This window comes from Grampus griseus (genome assembly GCF_964374135.1).
Source record: "Grampus griseus genome assembly, chromosome: 3".
Classification (NCBI taxonomy): domain Eukaryota; kingdom Metazoa; phylum Chordata; class Mammalia; order Artiodactyla; family Delphinidae; genus Grampus; species Grampus griseus.
Genome location: NC_139019.1, coordinates 30,718,331 through 30,737,668, shown reverse-complemented (window position 1 = coordinate 30,737,668; position 19,338 = coordinate 30,718,331). Strand labels below are relative to the sequence as shown.

At 40.7% G+C, this 19,338-nt stretch overlaps 1 protein-coding gene across 2 annotated transcripts in view; it reads right to left on the bottom strand.

Moving 5' to 3' along the window:
* The window catches only part of WDR70 (WD repeat domain 70), a 312,051-nt gene that overhangs the window by 9,361 nt on the left and 283,352 nt on the right, over window positions 1-19,338 (bottom strand). For both annotated transcript variants that reach the window (XM_082650638.1, XM_082650639.1), the window contains 4 exons: window positions 13,437-13,537; window positions 11,723-11,802; window positions 9,837-9,953; window positions 7,421-7,583 (listed from right to left, as the gene is read on the bottom strand). In XM_082650638.1, the coding sequence (XP_082506764.1) occupies window positions 7,421-7,583; window positions 9,837-9,953; window positions 11,723-11,802; window positions 13,437-13,537 (461 nt within the window). The remainder of the gene's footprint in view (window positions 1-7,420; window positions 7,584-9,836; window positions 9,954-11,722; window positions 11,803-13,436; window positions 13,538-19,338) is intronic.

The following is a 19,338-nucleotide window of genomic DNA, read 5'->3' as shown; positions in this document are numbered from 1 at the left end:
GTCCTCTGTGATCCTGCTGTGTTTTAAAACTTTCATGGTTGTTACATTGTGAGTGCCAGGAATGAAACTTAAATACTCAACAATAAAGGTAAAGTGTTAAAAGACTCTTTGTTCTCATCACTGGAGAATAAAGGTGAGTGTCATGTGCAAGCAGGCAGATTTGTGTAATACCTAGTTGTGCTTTCCTGTGATAAAGCAAGATACAGTAAATCTTCATTTCATCACTGACACAAGTCAACTGCAGGGAAGAAAAACAACCAGACACACATTCTCGATTACAGTGACCTTTATGAAAAGATCCTTTTGAATATTAGCTTCCCTTCAAACACTGCCACTTGGCAGTAAACAGTATACTGTAGCAGGTGAACACAGGAGAAACTGCACTGCAATTCTGGCTAACAAATCACATGCCACAGACAGTGCCATGAACTTAGTATGCAGTAAATGTAAGGTGACAAAACTGAGTGGAAGGAAAGAGATGGGAGCAAAATGCAGCAGTAGAAAGGTGTATATTAAGAGAGATCACAGTCCTCTGAAAAGCTCATTAAATTAGGGATCAAGAGAAATGAAGTCTAATTCTAATTGCAATCACTGTGAATTGCAAGTCTCTAAGTTTCAGTCTCCTCACATGTAAGGTAAGGATATGACAATACCTGTTCTACCCATTTTGCAGAGCTACTATTAAACTAGCATATTATTCAATTGTAGATATCACTAAGCCACCTACAATGCAGGAAAATGTCATCAGGTAACAGAAACCAATGAACAAAACCAATTTCTGCTTCAATTAATTCTAGTTAAAGAAGGCTGAAAATCTGGATGAATTTTTTTCCAAGAAGATATTAATTACCAAGCAGACTCAGAAGAGTCAGAATATCCAGATAGTCTACTTACCATAAGGGGATGGAAAAGAAAGAGAAAAATTAAGGAATTACTACTCACCCTCCCCTCCACAAAAGCACCAGGCTTCGACAGTTTTATGGGTAAATTCTATCAAATTTTTACAAAGTAGATTTAATGGTATTCAAAACAGTTTGAGAGTACATACAGAAAAGGAAAGCATACAAAATTTTTATGAAGGCAGCCTAACACCTGACAAAGAACAAACCATAAGCATGTGAGGGTCATACCAAAGAAGTGAGGATGATTCAATACTAGAATTTTGTAATATAATCATATTCATTGATCAAAGTAGAAATACAGAGGGAATTCCCTGGCAGTCCAGTGGTTAGGACTCCGAGCTTCCACTGCAGGGGACATGGGTTCGATCCTTGGTCCCTTGGTCAGGGAACTAAGATCCCGCAAGCCAAGCCACGAGGTGCAGCCAAAAACAAAACAAAACAAAACAAACCCCCAAAAAACAAAACAAAACAAAAATAAAGCAGAAATACACAGAGACACAACAAAGGAATTCAATAAAATTCAGCGTCTATTTCAGATGAACATGCCTCTCATTTTTGTACAGTGTTTTCTTCGTATAGGATGCTCTTCCCTTGGATATCTGCACAGCTCATTCCCTCATTTCATTCAAGTCAAAGATCACTTTAGCAGAGGTTCTATCCTGATCACCATAACTAAAAATAGCACCCCTCTTTCTCCCTGATTACTCTATGTCCCCTTATCCCTATTTTATTTTTCTTCACTGCACTTGCTACCACCTAACACTTATAGATTTACTTATTGTCTCTCTCTGTCCACTAGAATATAAGCTCCACAAACCACAACTTAGTACCTGACACACTGTAGGTGTTCAATAAATCTTTGTTGAATGAATAAATAAAATGAAAAGAGATGAATTCTTCTTTAACATCTTGTATGTGTGTGTTTTCAAAAGCTGCCATGCTTTACGGAGAAACACCATTAAATTGAACAATATGAAATTACCGATATTTGACTTTTATTTCTTCTACAGAAAGGGCAATTACATATGTTTTAACCGAATCCTGTTCAAGTTCAAAGTGAGAAAAGGATGTGCACTATCACTGTTACTATTTAATATTGTTCTGGCAGTACCAGTCAGTACGATTAGATAAGATAAAGAAATAGCAGGTATAAAAATTGGAAAAGAGGAGGTGAATTTATAATTATTTGCATATGATATAATTTTATGCCTGCAAACCCCTCTAAATCTGACCACATTAAAATAAATTTTTTTCACATGGGGGAAAAATGGCATAAACACAGTAGAAATAAAAATGACTGACGGGACTTCCCTGGTGGTGCAGTGGTTAAGAATCCACCTGCCAGTGCAGGGGACATGGGTTCGAGCCCTGGTCCGGGAAGATCCGACAGGCCACGGAGCAACTAAGCCCGTGCGCCACAACTACTGAGCCTGCACTCTAGAGCCTGTGAGCCATGGCTACTGAGCCCACATGCCACAACTACTGAAGCCCGTGCACCTAGAGCCCATGCTCTGCAACAAGAGAAGCCACCACAATGAGAAGCCTGCACACTGCAATGAAGAGTAGCCCCCGCTCGCTGCAACTGGAGAAAGCCTGTGCTCAGCAACGAAGACCCAATGCAGCCAAAAATAAATAAATACATTTATTTTTTAAAAAATGACTGACTAGTAGGAATATTTGCAATACGTGACATACAAAGGGTTAAGCTCCTTAATATAAAGAACTCTTAAAAATCAGTAAGAGAACCAATCAACCAATAGACAAAAGGGCAAAAGACATAAATAGAAAGTTCACAGGAAAAAGAGGCTTTTAACATATGAAAAGATGCCTAGAAAATTTTTAATGAAAGTGTAAACTACGATGGAATACAAGGTTTCACCTATCAGACTGACAAAGATAGAAGGATGAGGGGAAGGAAGCTCTGATACATTGAATAAGTTGGTTAAAAAGTCTCTTTGGAAGAAATCTGGGCACTATGTATACAAATTTAAAATGCAAATATCTTTTGATTTGGCAATTCTATTTCTTGAAGTTTTGCATATGTGGTCAAGGAGTCCAAAGATATTAATTTCAGTATTGTTTATAATAACAACAGACTGAAAGCAATGCAAACGCCCTTCAATACTGTACTGTTTTAGAAAAGCATAATATATCACACGATGGAAAATATCAAGAAAGTATACAGCATGAGCTAGATATGTATGAACGGGTCTAGTCCAATCTCCCAAGTAATACATAAAGCAAAAAACCAACCAACAATCAAAAACAAAGACCAGCTTGTAAAACATGTTATATACCTGTTTTTAAACAATAAATGTTTCTACACACATGTCTGCTCATTTATACATGGACTCTCTCTGGCAGGAAATACAAGAACCTGTCGGCAGTGGGTATCTCGAAGTGGTAGAACAAAGGAACTGGGGGTTAAAGTGAAAGGGAGGCTTTCAAATTTCCATTGTCTATGCTTTACGTTGCTGGCTTTTTTAAAAACTGTGTGCACGTATTACTTAAAATCTCAGACATGAAAATCTTGTTATCAAGATAATTAGTTGTTAGAAGTTAGAACAATAACCTGGAAGTTCTAAGGCCAGGTTCCTGGTTTGGGTTCTAGCAATAACTTGCAATCCAGTAGGTTCTAAAAGTTACCTTCTCAGTGTCTCATTTTCTTCAGTGGTAATTCTGACACCTTTCTATGAATTACATATTGCTAATATCAATCATTAATCAGCAAACAGTATTATTTCAATATTTGTGGAGACACCTCAATGATTTACTTTGTGTACAAACGTACACACGTCTATTTGGAGCAGTTTGCTATCAAAATGATACATACTATGTTTGGCAAATTTTAAACCATAGCTCTGTTTACTCTTCTTTCCTCAGCTAATTTTTGGTATGCTTATAAACAAGTTTTCTGAAGTATAAAAAGATCCCTAGTAATAATAGAAAATAACTACTCCATTAAAAACAGAAGTGTCAGAGGCATAATCCGTAAGCGTATCTGAGTGCCAAGGATGTGTTGACATATATTAGCTTATATACACACAGATTCTATACAAATGAAGGCTACATGCAAACTGTTTAGCTGGCCAGCCTTGATATGACCCTCTTAGCTGTTGTAATATTATCCAACTACTTGTTCAGAGATGTTCCATCTGTACTGTCTGGTTATTAATACATGTTGCAAACATCCACCATTGACGTTACACAGTAAATAAAGTCTGTTCTGCTACAACACATATAGCAAAGGATGCGGTGCTCCCCACCAGGGGCCCTCAAATCCCTTTAGCATTTTTCTGCAGGGTGCTTTCACTCGCAGCAGCAGCACCGACATCTCTCTGTCAGAGGGCTGCCGGCAGGTTGCTAAAGCCCAGGATAGCTGGAACTGCCTGAAATGTCTCCCCTGGTCCCATCTCTAGCCATCACCAAGGACCAACAGATGTTGGAGTGAAAAAGTCCAGTTACTGTGTGCTCTGACCAGGGTCTCCAGGATCACCTTGTGGGACTAAGCCAAAGTGACCCTCCCTGGAACTTTATTTAATATTGTGCACTTTCTTGGCTTAAATCATCTGTGTGAGTCTTTATCTCAGGGTCTGCTTTTAAGGAACCCAAGCTAGGACAGTGTGTTTTACTTTTAGGCAAAGTAGCTCATAATGATCAGCAGATAGAGGATCAATATCAGTATAACAAGTAAGCTGAGCTGGTTTATAAAGTTGGTTTCCTTCTAGCATATAAATGTTTTGAAAAGTAATCAGAGTCCAGCTTTCTCATAATTGAAGAGAAAACTTTAGCAATACATAAAAACATCAAGAGAAAAGCTGAATATGCTTCCAACAATACAAAAATACACATACACAAATTTATTTACTGTGTTAGTAATTGCAAAATACTGGGTGCAATCTAAATACCCATATGTAGGAGAATGGTGGAATAAACCATGGTACATCCATGCAGCGGAGCACTATACAGCTGTGTAAAAGAATGAGAATGAGCTCTATGAACTGGTGGAGAGTGATTTCCAGGGCATACTGCTAAGCGAAAAAAAACAAAACTCAAAAGACTATTTATACCATGCTAACCTTCATGTAAGAAAGAAGGGGAATATAAGAAAATACAGATCTGCACATTTGTGCAAAAGAAGATAAAACAGAGTGGTTACCTATAGGGGTGAGTGGGAAAAGGAATGAAAGAAGCAAGGGTATTGGAATGGGGGAGCAGGGACGAAGAGGGAGTGACACTTCCCTGAGTATATCTCTTTTAAAGTTCTGACCCCTAGCACCACAGTAACAGTTCATATACCCTACCCACACCCTAAAAATATAAAGGAATATAAACACTAAAAATAAGCCTAACTTCATTTTCAAATGAATAACACAACCACAGTGATGGGAGTGGAGAAGAAAAGAGCTAAGTAACTTGACTAGACACTGTAAGGATAAAAAAGACAAGAAGAACTGTACACAAATGCTGTAATTTAGTTAGGAAAAGTGTTTCTCATGGGCGGGTGGCGGTTAGCAATTCTAAAACGATTTTAGGTGTAGACTAGAATTGAACAAATAAGTAAATACACTGTAGATAATATGAGCTGGGTTTCTCACTATTGGAGAAAGAAGTTACAAATATGCAAAGGGAAAAGGTTAAATGAACCCTGTGGTACAGGATTGAAATCAGGGGCATCAGTTTAAACTCGCACTATTTAAAATATACATACAGATAGATACATAGAGAAATAATAATGTGTGTATATGTGTAGGTTAGTATACAAACATATATTTCTGAGGTTTGCTGGCTGACAGGACCTAGAAGCAATGACATTTTAGTAGCAATGAGCACATCTAGCACCAACCTCTTGGTTTCTAAACATCATTCTCCAACAAAAAGGAGCCAGGGCTCCTTGGAGAAGTGGTTGATTCTAGGACTGTGGCAAAACAAAAACAAAAACAAAGATAAGCCTGGAACATTTTGTGGTGCCAGAAAATAAGGATGTGCTAAAAAACAAACTAACAAATCAAAAAAAACACACCTTGTTGAAAGAATAAAGGAGCCATTCTGAAGGACATTCTATTGGCCAAAACTGGAACAATGTGAGCGACAAACTAAATAATGATAATATTGGATTTTAACCCATAGAATAAAGTATTTTAAAGTTCACACTTATATTTAAAAACTTGAAAAATAAAGAAATGTGAGAGGAGCAATTCTTCCTTTTAGTAGAAGTCCAAGTAATAAATGTAGAAAAAAAAGAGGGAAATAGAAAACACCACTAGGGAAACACCACAGCAGTAACTGCTGTAGGCAAATCTATCCATGCATGATAAAACGAGGGAGTGAAAGTCTGAGAGACAGGATTTGCCTAGTCTTAAAATATTACTCCCAAGCAAGTTACTAACTCAAAATGGAATGATAGTAACTTGACAGTGGAGAAACTTGGCAGACATCACCTTAACCAAGTGATCAAAGTTATCATCACCAGTCATCAGACTGAGGGACACGAAGTCCCTGATGTGATGCACTGAGAAGGATATAACATCACTCCTGTGTTACTTTTGTCAAAAATGCACAGTTTTATTCCAATCATGAGAAAATATCAAACACAAACTGAGAGAAAGTGTACAAAATAACAAACCAGTGTTCATTGAAAGCATCAAGGTCATGAAAGATGAGAAAGACTGAGAAACTGTTATGACTGGAGGAGACAAAGGAAAAGTAACAGCTAAATGCAACGTGGGATCCTAGATAGGACTGTAGAAGAGAGAAGGGATATTAGTGGAAAAACTGGGGAAATCACATAAGGTCTGTAGCTCAGTTAACAGTACTGTACCCATGTTAATTTCATGGTGTTGCCAATTAATTGTACTATGGCCATGGAAGGTGTTAACATCAGGGGAAGTTGGGTGAAGAGTATACATGAACTCTCTGCATTGCTTTTACGATTTTTCTGTGAGTCTAACATCAGTTTACAATAAAAACTTAAAACCCCCAAATTCTACAATATTACTGTTCTTTAGTATAAATGTGCTGGTTTAGTGGCTTTAAGAACAACTACATGTTCACACATGCGAAGTTATTTGAGGGAATCTGAGCAGGCAGGCTCTACTCTGCCTATGTTTAAGTGTTACTTACAAACACAGCTCTACAAATAAAAGTTAATCCTCAATAATAGATTCTACAAACTGTTTCCTTTCATTTGCTTTTAACCCTCCCTAACTAAGATAATGCAGACAGGCAGTGATTTTCTTTCTTTTTTTTTTTTTTTATCACAGGTAGAATGGGTTTCACATAATGGGTTTATGCTAGGCTATAGATCTAATGGAACCGGCCTGGTTTAAACATTTACTGCTTAGAGTCCTCAGATACAAACAAATGCCTAGGTTTCAGGACCATGAGTACCTGGCCATTTTTCATGCTTAGGAATAAAAAAGATATGGAGAAACTAGAACCTCAAAGCAGCCATTGTTACGTTCTTCCCAATTCATTAAACATAATACATTTTCTATTTTAAACGGCTGCTTCCTTACTTGGAGTAGGCTGGAGAAACCCAATACGGGTTGTCCTCGGCTGCTTTGGCATGCCGCAAGATGGCTTCCCGGGGATTGCTGTCATCGGTTTTGTCCAAAGCAATGTTCTTCACAATGTACGACGACAGGGTGCCCCCGTGGGTTCCAACCCGGCCACCACGACCTGTTCCAAAGGGAAAAAACCAAATCCGGAATGGAGTGAGCATATACCTTTTGTACACTGGGCTTATCTGACCAGGTTGAGAATCCCTCACTGCTGGCTTCCAAGGCGGACGGTTAAATGGATGACAGCCTAGGGTCAGGGATTCAGGTTTACCTGATTTTTGTCATTTCCTACAGAACCAAGGTTTTGAGCACTCTGAGGCTTCTACCAGACTTTGGTTTGAAGCACACAAATCTCAGGAGTACCTGAGTACCGTCCTTTCAGCTTTCATGTATGATCATCAAAACCAAACTAGGGCATCACCAAACCTCAGCTTCCCCATAACAGTTTTAAATGCCTTAGTTGCTCACTTTACACAATGACACCAATGTAGGAAGAAATACAAATAGTTCGCCATGTGTATGCCTTAAAAAATTCCTCAGGCACGAACACATGAAATTCAACTAATAAAAATAACCAATGATCATTAGGTGCTATTTTAGATTTAAACAAACATATCTTAGGGCTTGCCATCTGCCAAGTACCTTGTAGGAGAGAAAACAAGATGAACAGACTGATTCACATTATTTTACTGTACTGTAATTGCTCTAGACAGGAAGCTCCACATGGGCAGGAATGTGTTCCCCACTGGATCCCCAACTGCCAGCCTGGTTCCCAGTACTCAGAAGATGTATGACTTTTTAGGAAGATTAAAAAAAAAAAAGGAAAAACAAAATCCACACCACATGACCACAGGAAAAGTCAAGTAGCACTAAAAGATTAATTTTATAAGGCAGGAAATAACTGCCAAAGAATCCGCATGGCCAGTAACTAAGTGGAAGGAGAGGAAGCAGAAAGCTCTTCAGGCTGATCTGGTGGGGGGAGGGGGTCTGTAGGAAGAGATAAACCCAATGTGGGAGAACTCAGAAGACAGAGAAGGTTATTTTCAATGAGCAGAATGGTTTAAATACAAAAGTACAGAAAGAGGCAAGTTCACTGGGCATTTGGGGGCAGGAATGAACCAACAGTCATGTGAGAAGATCAGAGTAGGAGAGAGGTGAGGTGTAAAGTTCAAAAGTACGTTAGGGGCTTCCCCAGTGGCCGAGTGGTTGAGAGTCCGCCTGCAGATGCAGGGAACACGGGTTCGTGACCCGGTCCGGGAAGATCCCACGTGCCGCGGAGCGGCTGGGCCCGTGAGCCATGGCCGCTGGGCCTGCGCGTCCGGAGCCTGTGCTCCACAACGGGAGAGGCCACAAGAGTGAGAGGCCCGCGTACCGCAAAAAAAAAAAAAAAAAAAAAAAGTGCGTTAGATTCAGACTGAAGAGAACTCAATCTCTGGAAATGCAACTGGACAGTGTAAAGCTTATGAAGATGTGAGGGCAGCAGCAATACGAAAGCTACAGGAATTGGGAATAAAAGCTGTGTGTGAGATGAACGAAGGTAGGGTGGTGAGGAGAGAGACTTGAGAAGGTGCCTAGTTAGAAGGGCTTTTCAATAATCCAGGCAAGAATATTATTTAGGAACTTTGATTAGGATGGTGGCAGAGAAAATGGGAAAAAAACTGAGAGTGGTATATGAAATATTTTCAATGCTGAAGGGTCAGGCCAAACAGATACAGGTCCAGAACTCAGGTTCACATGAATGAACAAGTCATAAGCTTTAAGCATGTGAACATAGGACAAATGGAAACTATGCAGGTGATAACAGAAAACGGGATTCTAGCAAAGGTACGTGCTATATGATAGCCAATGCTGCCTTGCTTTCTACTGGTACCTACTTTCTTAGAAACTCACTCTAAGGATTTTTATTCATCTTCTAGGGAAATGGGCAGCTCCATTTTATCAACACAGAATTAAATGATGTTCACCTTCTGCCTTGTGTGAAACCTAATCCAGCCTAAATTCTGGTCAAAGTACCCAGTGTTGCATATTAAGCCAATATTGAGAGCAGTGGTTTTAACACTGGGTCCCAAGGAGCCCCAGAGTTCAACCGAGGTCACCTAAAGGGCTCTAGCTGGAGACCAAGCAGAAAGGGCTCCGGGCTTCCTCTCTATTTCAGCACAGCAGCTCCATTTTTATCAGTTTATGCACTGGGTTTCTGCATCAGATCTTTACACAAGAACTTCCGATGCTAAAAGAAGACGTTTGAAAACCCCTATTTATTAAAATCTCTGAAGACAGGCATCTAGGCCCAAAAGATCTTCCAAATTCTGTATCTATTACCCCACCCTGCCCCGCAACCCCCTTTGCAAGTCACTAGTTAGATCACAGTCACCTGGGCCTGCTACAGGAGGTTCGGGTTTGTGAGACTTCAGGGGATCCAGTCTGTCCTTCTCCAGCTGTTTCCTTGTACTCCGCTGGCGGGGCTCGCGGAACATAGGCAAGGCATGAGCTACGAGAAGTCACATTTGAAAAATTTCATTATGATAATAACCCTTCCATCCAAAAACACAGCTAACGCATGAGTAAATGACGATGAAATGGAAGTCATAATGACATCCTTCATCTAATAATAAAAGACAGTCTTATTGCAACCAATTAGCCAATTTCGTTTGAGACCAGGCTCACTGTTCACCTCTCCTGGCAACTAATGGCGCTCAGGAAATGCCGTCAAATACCGTCACAGAAACATTGGTGAGGCTCCCCATCTCCCAAACCATGGGCAGCAGTTAAACTTAATTTCTGTGGTTTTGAAAAGAAACACTTAATGGGACTGCCCCTTGTTTTTTCTTATAGGACCCAAATGCAAATAATGCCAACAGCTTGCCTGTCAGCCCTGAAGTTTCCTCAGATGCCTCATAAACACTGGAATCACTTCACACATTTCTGAAATGTGACCACCTCTCAGGAGGAGTTGACAGCACTGAGAAACCGGAAGGGAGGAACACTTATCCCACTGAAACTGGGATAAAGGTTGCCTTGAATGCAAGGAGGTGGCTGAATCTCCTGATGTGGTGACTTGATGGGGACTTCATCCTTTTCAATATGGTCGACAAAGGAATAAAAATCAAAGTAATATTTGTCCAATTGCTGTTGCTCAATGTCAGAATATAAAAGAAAATATGTATTAAAAAGGGAAACAGTGTGATATTCTGGTGGAGAGGGAGAAGACTATTGGGGATAGAATCAAATATCTTTTTTTGACCAAAAAAAGTACGAGGATAATTTCTTTGAATGTTTATGTGCAAATTAAAACCCCTTTAAAAGAGAAAACTGGGGGAGAGTTAAAGGAATAATAGGGGTTTAAAGGAAATTTATGATATGAATGAAAGAAATGTCTGTTAACACCTAAAAAACACTTCCAGTACCCCTCCTATCCTCTACCCGTACTTCCAGCCTGGGCCAGGGCCATATCACTCACTAGTAAAATATGCCTACCTTGAGTCAGGGGAGCTGAAACACAGCCACCCGTCACTCTGTCGGGCAACACGACACAACAGTATTTTTAGGAGGGGGAAAAATAGCTTTTCACTTCAAACGAATGCAGGAATTGAAGTAGGCTGCATGTAATCACATGAGTTAGACTGGTTATGACACCGACTTTAACACTTCTACTCTTGCAAAAAATGTCACCGGATCTCTTTACTGATCATCAGCTCCAAGGGACATGGTCTTAGATGAGACCAACCACCAGGGAGAAAACCCAGCAGTGCAGCGCCCCCTGGCCTTTAGACTGAGCCACCGATAAAGTCCACAGGGGCATCTGCTAATGACAACTGCTACTGCATCCAAGATCTCCTGCCTAGCCGCAACCTGTGACAGGTCTGAAACTGTGACTCTGGGAAACAAAAACCTGCCAGATTAACGAGGCTGTGTGACAAACCCGAGAGAAGCTGCTCTGTCCTGGTAAGATTTCTGATCATACCCCAGGTAGTTCATTTTATATCTAAAGGTCTCTGGATCAGTCTATCACATGGTCACAGAATTTAGGCTTTTCCCTTTTGGGTTGAAAGTTACATGAAGTAACCCTGTCTCCGTGACGGGGCACAGAAGCTAAAGGGGTTAGCTACTATATGACCCCCAGTCCTGAACACATGAAAGGGGTATTTTGTAACATATGCCTGAACTTGGAGGGCTTTTTCTGTCTCTAAAGCCATGAGATCAACAGCACACTAGAACAGAAGACAGACGCATGATGGAGAAACCATGCTAACAACTTACGGGTGATGATGTAGTCCTGGGTTAGAGTCTCCGCTTGTTTCGCCTTCCGCTGTGTTTTAACCACACATAATTTCGCTCCCCTGAGAGGGGTAAAAGCAAACGATTTTCTTTATTTGGTCTCAGAAACAAAGTCTACGTCAAAAGCATTAGATACTTTCAGGAACATGCTCTGTACACACCACCTCACCAAGTCCTTGACTTTCTAAGGACTGGCAACAGATGGAGCCCTTGGTGATAAGAGATTAAATGTATGGGAAAGCAAGTCTGAGTCAGTGGTTACTACTCTGTGAAAGGGTTAGAAAGGTAACTGGAAAACAAAAGGCCAGTTTAAAAAATCTATAGAAATAACCTAAAATTAAGATCTTAAAGAGATATTAATAACATTAATCAACCGTTTCACCCTAAAGGTCATAGGGTTCAAATTTTAGTTTATGTCTCAGATGAAAGCAACCTAGGTAGTCTACAGCCCGAGTGGCATTTGTCTACAATTCAAATACAAGAGTACAAGTGATCTGGAACTGAGTCAGCTTGGCAGTGTTGCCAAGGGGCTACAGTCCAAGAATGTGTGGGATTAACCAAAAGTGTGCTTAGAACATTTCACTTCTCCTTAGCAATAATGAGCATCCGTTTCAGGAGAAACAAAAACAAATAAGCAAATTTCTTAAAGTAAAGATTCCAAAGATAGGAATCTTCTAAAGGGTGCTATCAAATGGGGTTCATTATTTTCTCAAGTAAAACAGACTCCCTCCTCTCATCCTAATTACATTAGCATTTCAATTTCTTTATTAAAAAACAAACAAAATCCTATTTGTTCTTAAAGACCACAATATATAACTTTATTTTATAGGGCAAAGGTTCCAACTCCAGAAAATTCTGTCTGCTTCTATTCCAAGCCAAATCATAGTCAATACATATTCACTAATAGAGGATGGGTTTCCCTTCCCCTGAAAGAACGTGGGAGCTCAAAACAGGTTTACGGGGGACCCCAGTAAATACAGCATGTGCATTTTAGTACTAGCTGGCCAAGGCTGACTCTAAAGAAAGAGCTAATCACTCACTATAGCTTAACAAAGAGAAACAAAACCATCTTTTTGGGGGTTGGTGATACATGTTTACCTTTGTGCCCAAGGAAAAGAGAAATAACTGAGAGACTAACTGAGCCTCTAGTGAAGTTTTCGGATCCTTGAAGCACACTGGTATGCTTAAATTTGGCATTTGGGGACAGACATGGGATTGAAGGGGAAAGTAGCTGTGCTGTCCTCCTCTGCTGGCAGAGAACAACCCTGCCAAACATCCAAACCGGCACCTGATAAAAGCCCAAACAGAAAGGGAACAGAACGGACTAGTTTCCATTTCCTATAAGTGGTTAGTTCCCTGCTCTGTTAATCCCTTACATGCATCACTGCTAATGCCACTGTCCAGGGTGGTATGCAAAGTGGGCAGGCCTTTTTCTCCCCTTGCACTCAACATTTCAGCTAAAGAACTGCAAATCCCCAGGAAACTTTCACTTTGAATTCTGTATGGATCAAGGGAGATATCCAAATCCTCTTTAAAGCACAATACTAGGAGTTTGAGGCTTTACTCTGTGCCAGCTGCATTTTCTAAAAGGGTGGATCCCCATCAAAGAGGGAAATAAATAAAAGTGGGGGTGGAAAAAGAAAACCCTCCCCCAGTTGCTGTCATCCATCTAAAACAGGCAATACTTATGAAATACCTCTGACTCTTGTTGGGGTCATAATAGACTTTAGCCAATCCGTTTCCAGTCCCCACCATGATCTGATTCAGCTTTGGATGCCACAGGCAGCGGACAACACTCTGTAAAGGAAAGGCATGGTAGTCAACTAAAGAGGGCACAGAAAAATGGGAAAAAAATCTGCTGGTACTTTGATGGCTTGTTTACGAAACTGAAAATCACCCTGATGACTACCTGTAACTTTTAGGGCATTTTCTTCTAAACCATAGGGTTGTGTTCCTGAGGTTGAGTTCTGTTCTATCACTTGTTATCTGTGTGATACTCTATAAAAATAAAAAAGATGCTCCCTTCCTGACATCCCTCCTCTCCTTCCCTGACAGCCTTGAAACCACAAAGTTGGGCTTTCCCAGCTCTGCTGCCATATGAGGCTGGCATCTTAGAATGCTGAACCCACATAACTCAGTTCATTTTACCACTGAAGCAGATTTAGATCTCAGTGTTTCATGCTTTTATACACACAATAAATATGCCCCTCTGGACAGCATACTGAGACCAGGTGGTTACTGTTTTTAGTTTACAAAGATCGAAATCTCATAAAGCTTTTTCAGGAACAACACACATTTGCAAACATTGACTAATATCTCCCTATCTATGAGATAAACCAGCAGGTCAGTAGCAGAAGTAAAACAGAGGTATGGAATATAAAGCCTTGATATTAACCTGAATGAAAAGCTATTTAGGAGAAGGTTCACTGGAAGTTATGAGCCTGTGAGTTCATCACTAGTAAGGAAAATAAGTGGTACTCTGGGGTTAGAAAGAACCACGAGTTCTTAGTGAGAAGTACAGCCTGTTTTTAATTTTTGCTGAAGTAAGAGGGCAGAGGTGGAAGAGATGGCAGGGATAGAATTAAGGGGGAAAAAATGAAGCTAAGGCTGGTAGGCAGAAACAGCATGTGCTGGGTTCTGCAGATCTCACTCTGATAGAGCAAGAAATGAGTGGAAACATTAATTCAATGATTATCAGGAACCTCTCACGTGCCTGGCAATGTACAAGGACTACGGGAAAAAGGGTACAATTAGATATTGCCATTTTCTGTTCTAATACTAAAATGCAAATCATGGAATTTCTGTCTCCCAAATAATCTAACTCGGGATGGATTTCTTTGGTTTCTTCTCCCCAGCCATCCAGCTCTTTTCTTAAGACAGAATATCTGGGAATCCCTGCAACCCCTTTTGATAGAAACTCTGGCTCCCACATGACTGGCCCCCCAAAAAATGCATATAGTTAAATGGCTGCAATTCCTACTCTGAGATTCCTGAGAAACTAAGAAGGAAATGTAAAAGAGTCTGCAGAACTTCTAATTCATGCCTGACGATATTCGAGAAGAGTGGTTCTTAAGCTCTGCACCACTGAAGAGCGTTGAGATGTTCTACTGAGAAAACCAAATCAGAGTGGTTGTGTTTCCCCTGTCGTCGGGGGAAAACTAAGTTCAAAAGACAGGTTTTCACAGTTTTAAGTTTTCTTTCCACAATTTTTCTTAAACCTGTGGGGCCTGCTACCCAATGTCTACTAGCAACTGCTAAAAGATGATAAAACATTTATAACGGTGAGGGAATATTAACAGAAAAACCTGAAAATAGTAAATCATATTTTTAGTAAAAGATGAAAATAGTAAATCAAAGTTTGGCTTTTAGGGTGTGGGGTGGTTGCTGCTTTGTGCATATGCTCATGAAACTTACTTTAGAATGCATGTGTATAAAAAGTCACATTTTCTCCTAATAAAACTGTGCCTGGTTGGTAAGATGGAATTAAGTATATCAGTAGTTCATGGTCTGCAAAGCACAACCTGACTACCAGGTTCTCCGCTAGCCACTGAGACTAATTTGAGAAGTACGCCTAGACCACTGGGAATTGCCAGATGGTCAAGGCCAGGTATGTGGAAACATGAAAAGAGTCACAAACATAACTTCATATCTTACCTAGAATAAGTTCATCCAAGCCAATACTCATCTCCTTCAAGTCTTGGCTTAAGTATCATAACTACCCAGACCACCCTATTTAAACATCACACAACTCCCCTTACTTTCCTTGTTTTTACAGCATGTACCCCATTTTAAAGTACTATATAGTTTACTGCTAATTATGCTTATTGTCTGCCTCCCCTACTAGGATATATGTTCCACACAGGCCGATCTTCGTCTGTTTTACATAGCCAAGAATCCCAAGTGCCTAGATTAGTGTCTGGAACTCAATAAATGTTTGCTGCAGGGATGAATTAAAAGTTACAGTTCACCCAAGCCTAAATGGATTGCTTTGCTAGGTGGAGGTAGAGACAATTTTCAACTTAAACTCACTACTGCCTAGGAGGGATAATTTGATTTCTCCAGATCATTATTATACTCAAGTACCCCACAAACAGAGTAGGGTTAGCTCCCTCACAATGTGGGTCTAAAAAGAGGGATGTGCAAGGACCAGAGAGCAAGGGAGGAGAGTGAGAGGGGCTTTCAAGGGCCTTCAGAAATCTCAGCACCCACAAATCGCCCCAGGACAACTTTAAGGACATAGCATTAAAGTTATTTCTCTTCCTTGGTTCTCTAGAGATCTGGCTAAGCAGTATAAGATTACTGGTTCTCAAATATGTTTTCAAGTGAGCAGGGTGCAGAATTGGAAAAGATCCACAGTGTAGGCCTGGTAAATTCCAAGACACCCAGCCAAACAGGCAGTTTCCAGGGGCAGCAGGTTACTGTTACTCTCTCCCTCTATGCTGAGGGTGTAAATGTTAGAGAGAGGCAACGGCCCAGGCCAACAGACCAATGTCTGATGGCTTTCCAGGGAGTCCAAGCTCGGGGCACTGCACCTCTATTCCTGTTCACAGCTTTTACCCTCTAAAGCCCTTAGACACACACATGGATTTTTACATGGAAGCAAGGAGAAGGCAAATGAGACCCCTTGAACTAAACAGTCATTCCAGAGCTCCATCCACTGTGGCAGTGAGTCACCAAAGCAGCCAATGAAGACTCTGGGAGCAGTCTGACTTAAGTAAAAGATACTTAAGGCTCAATTACCCTAAGACTGGCTATTAATCAAATATTACAAGGATTCCAAAACATGGAATGAAGAAACAGAATTCAAAGTCAAAGGTGGGTGGGCTTTTTTTGTTTATTAATATTTATTGTGTATGTTTAGCTAACCTTCGTAAACTTTGCAGCTAATGCGGCTCCACACTTTGTCCTGTCAAGGAAATGCATCTTGTAGCAGAGAGCTGGCCATCTGCCAAACCAAACAACCCCTGAGACGGCAGCGAGGCTGGGGAGCAAGTAGAGCTGCCACGCTGCTAACTTGTCAAACACACATACTGGGTTTTACTTAACAACAATGGGACACGTGCCTGCTAGAAGCCCAAGGAGCTATCGGAAGACAGATGAGCTATAACTACTTAGAAGGAATGCATTCACTCAGTCAACCATCCACCAAAGACATCTTCCATCCTCTGTTCTTGAAGAGGTACTTCTGTAGCTGGGGGCTTGCCACATTCAGACGTACACATTTGCTGAGTGACACAGCAAATGAAGGGTAGAGAGCACATCTGAATTAAAGGAGCAGAGGAAACTGTCATGACAGGAGATCTGCATGGACCAAAGAGAAAGCAGAAGGCCACTGTACTGCAAAGAACTAGATTCTGAAGTTAGTCTGCATATTTTAATATACTGATTTACTTAATTAAATCGATAAAGGGTTTTAGTCTTATACTAATCTACTTCATCTTACCGAAGCACGTGGGACCACCACTGGCTTCCCCTAGCTGCCTAAGCTGACCCCCATGTTACCATAAAAATTAAGTTTAGTCTTCTAAAATTTATTTATTTTTTATTTTTGGTTGTGTTTGGTCTTCGCTGCTGCACACGGGCTTTCCCTAGTTGCGGTGAGCGGGAGCTACTCTTCGTTGAGGCGCGCGGGCTTCTCACTGCGGTGGCTTCTCTTGTTGCGGAGCATGGGCTCTAGGCGCGTGAGGTTCAGTAGTTGTGGCATGCGGGCTCAGGAGTTGTGGCTCACGGGTTCTAAAGCGTAGGCTCAGGAGTTGTGGCACACGGGCTTAGTTGCTCTGCGGCATGTGGGATCTTCCCGAACCAGGGCTCAAACCCACGTTCCCTGCATTGGCAGGCAGATTCTTAACCACTGCGTGACCAGGGAAGTCCCAGTTTAGCCTTTTAAACCAAAACCTACTGTCATTTTAGATAATCTGGCAGTGCAGAGGAACCACAGTCTGCCCCAAAAGTGCTCAGCTCTAGCAGCAGCCACAAAGAGACAGTAACTGGCGATGGAGATCATAAGCAGATGACGAGGAGTTACAAGACTTTCATGTGCTCAACACAGAGATCTTTCTTCTCTGTGAAGACCAGAGAAAAAAGAGGGGGTGGGGGGCAGAGAAGAAGAAAGCACTTTGTGTACAAAAGGCAGTGTCAAGATTCCAAAACAGGAATTTTGGAATTACCCCTCTACAAAAGTAAAAAGGCCACAAAAAATTCCAAATAATTTATTTCTGTGGTTTTGTTTTGCTTACTTTAAGTGAAATCATGGAAGCAAATAAGGAGAAGAGGAGGAAATCAATGCGAGAAATAAATTTATATTTTAGGACATGGTAGGAAAGGAACTATTAGGTATCTGCAACTTTATGTTATTTAAAGTAGTTGAATCCTCACAGCAAAACTACAAAATTAGTTATCTCACCCCCATTTCACAAGAAGAAGAAACTGAGGCTTGTAGGAGGCTGGGTAACTTTCCCAAGGTCACGTAACTTGTACACAGAGGAGCTGGGCTCAGCAGGGAGGTTTTCCCAACTCCAGTGCTCATTTCTTTATACCACCTAATTATGCAAAGGCCTGTTTTAGAAGATGATGGGGAGGAAGGGATGTGGCAGATTTAAAATCATCTCCAAACCCACCTGACCCAGAAAGAGAAGTCTTAGCAAGTTTATACTAAAAAGCAGATGGTATTACTAAAATCATAAGGAAGGAAAAAGGAACTACTACCCCAGTTCACAAATGTTACTATAAAAGAAATCAATGCCTGCATAACATCTTAGGCATCCGTAATGCACATATCTAAACACCACCCTTATTCTACTTCACATGCTAAAAGAAGCCTAACATCCTTCATAATTTTATATCTTAATCATGATTATGATGAAACACCATTTCTTGATCCTTCGCAGCTGCTGACCCACACTGTAAAAGAAACTCCATCTGGTTTTTTCATGTTTGGTTTTTGTCACATAGTAGAAGAATGGATAAGCTAACCCAGTGATTCCTTGGGAGAAGGAGCATTTTTCAAAATTTCAAATAAAGAGCCTAACACCTGTCTGGGGAGGAGACTGTCACACAGTTTTGCACACTTGTGTAGAGGCAGTCTTACGATCGTGGACACCCTCAGGACTACCCAATACATCCGAAAGGCCATGTATATGCTGATCCCCAAAACTAAGAACACAGATCAAGATGCGAGTCCAAAGCAAATAAAAAGAAGGCAGATGAAAATGGAAAGGTACTGGAGAAAGAATTTTCTTTGGATTTGCACAAGTTTTATTTCACAGAGAAAGAAAAACTGCTTTCCACATTAAAATATTGAGCCAGGGAGGTAGAAGAGCGAGATGGGAAATCTTTAAACTCTTCCAGGCTATTTGTCCTGTCCTCCCAAAGCCTTGCTTTTCCCAAACTTGGATGATTTTGCAGCGCGCATGGGCCATCGGGCTTAGTTTCATTCCTCTAAAGTTCAGGAAGCAAACCTGGTGAGTAAGCCTTAGTCTACAATAAATAAGACTCCTCAACACCCACCTGATCTCCATGGAGACATCCCTCAAATAAAAACGATTAAAGACATTTTCTCTGCTCTTATAAGTGAGCACGTGCCTATCCTTGTTTCCTCC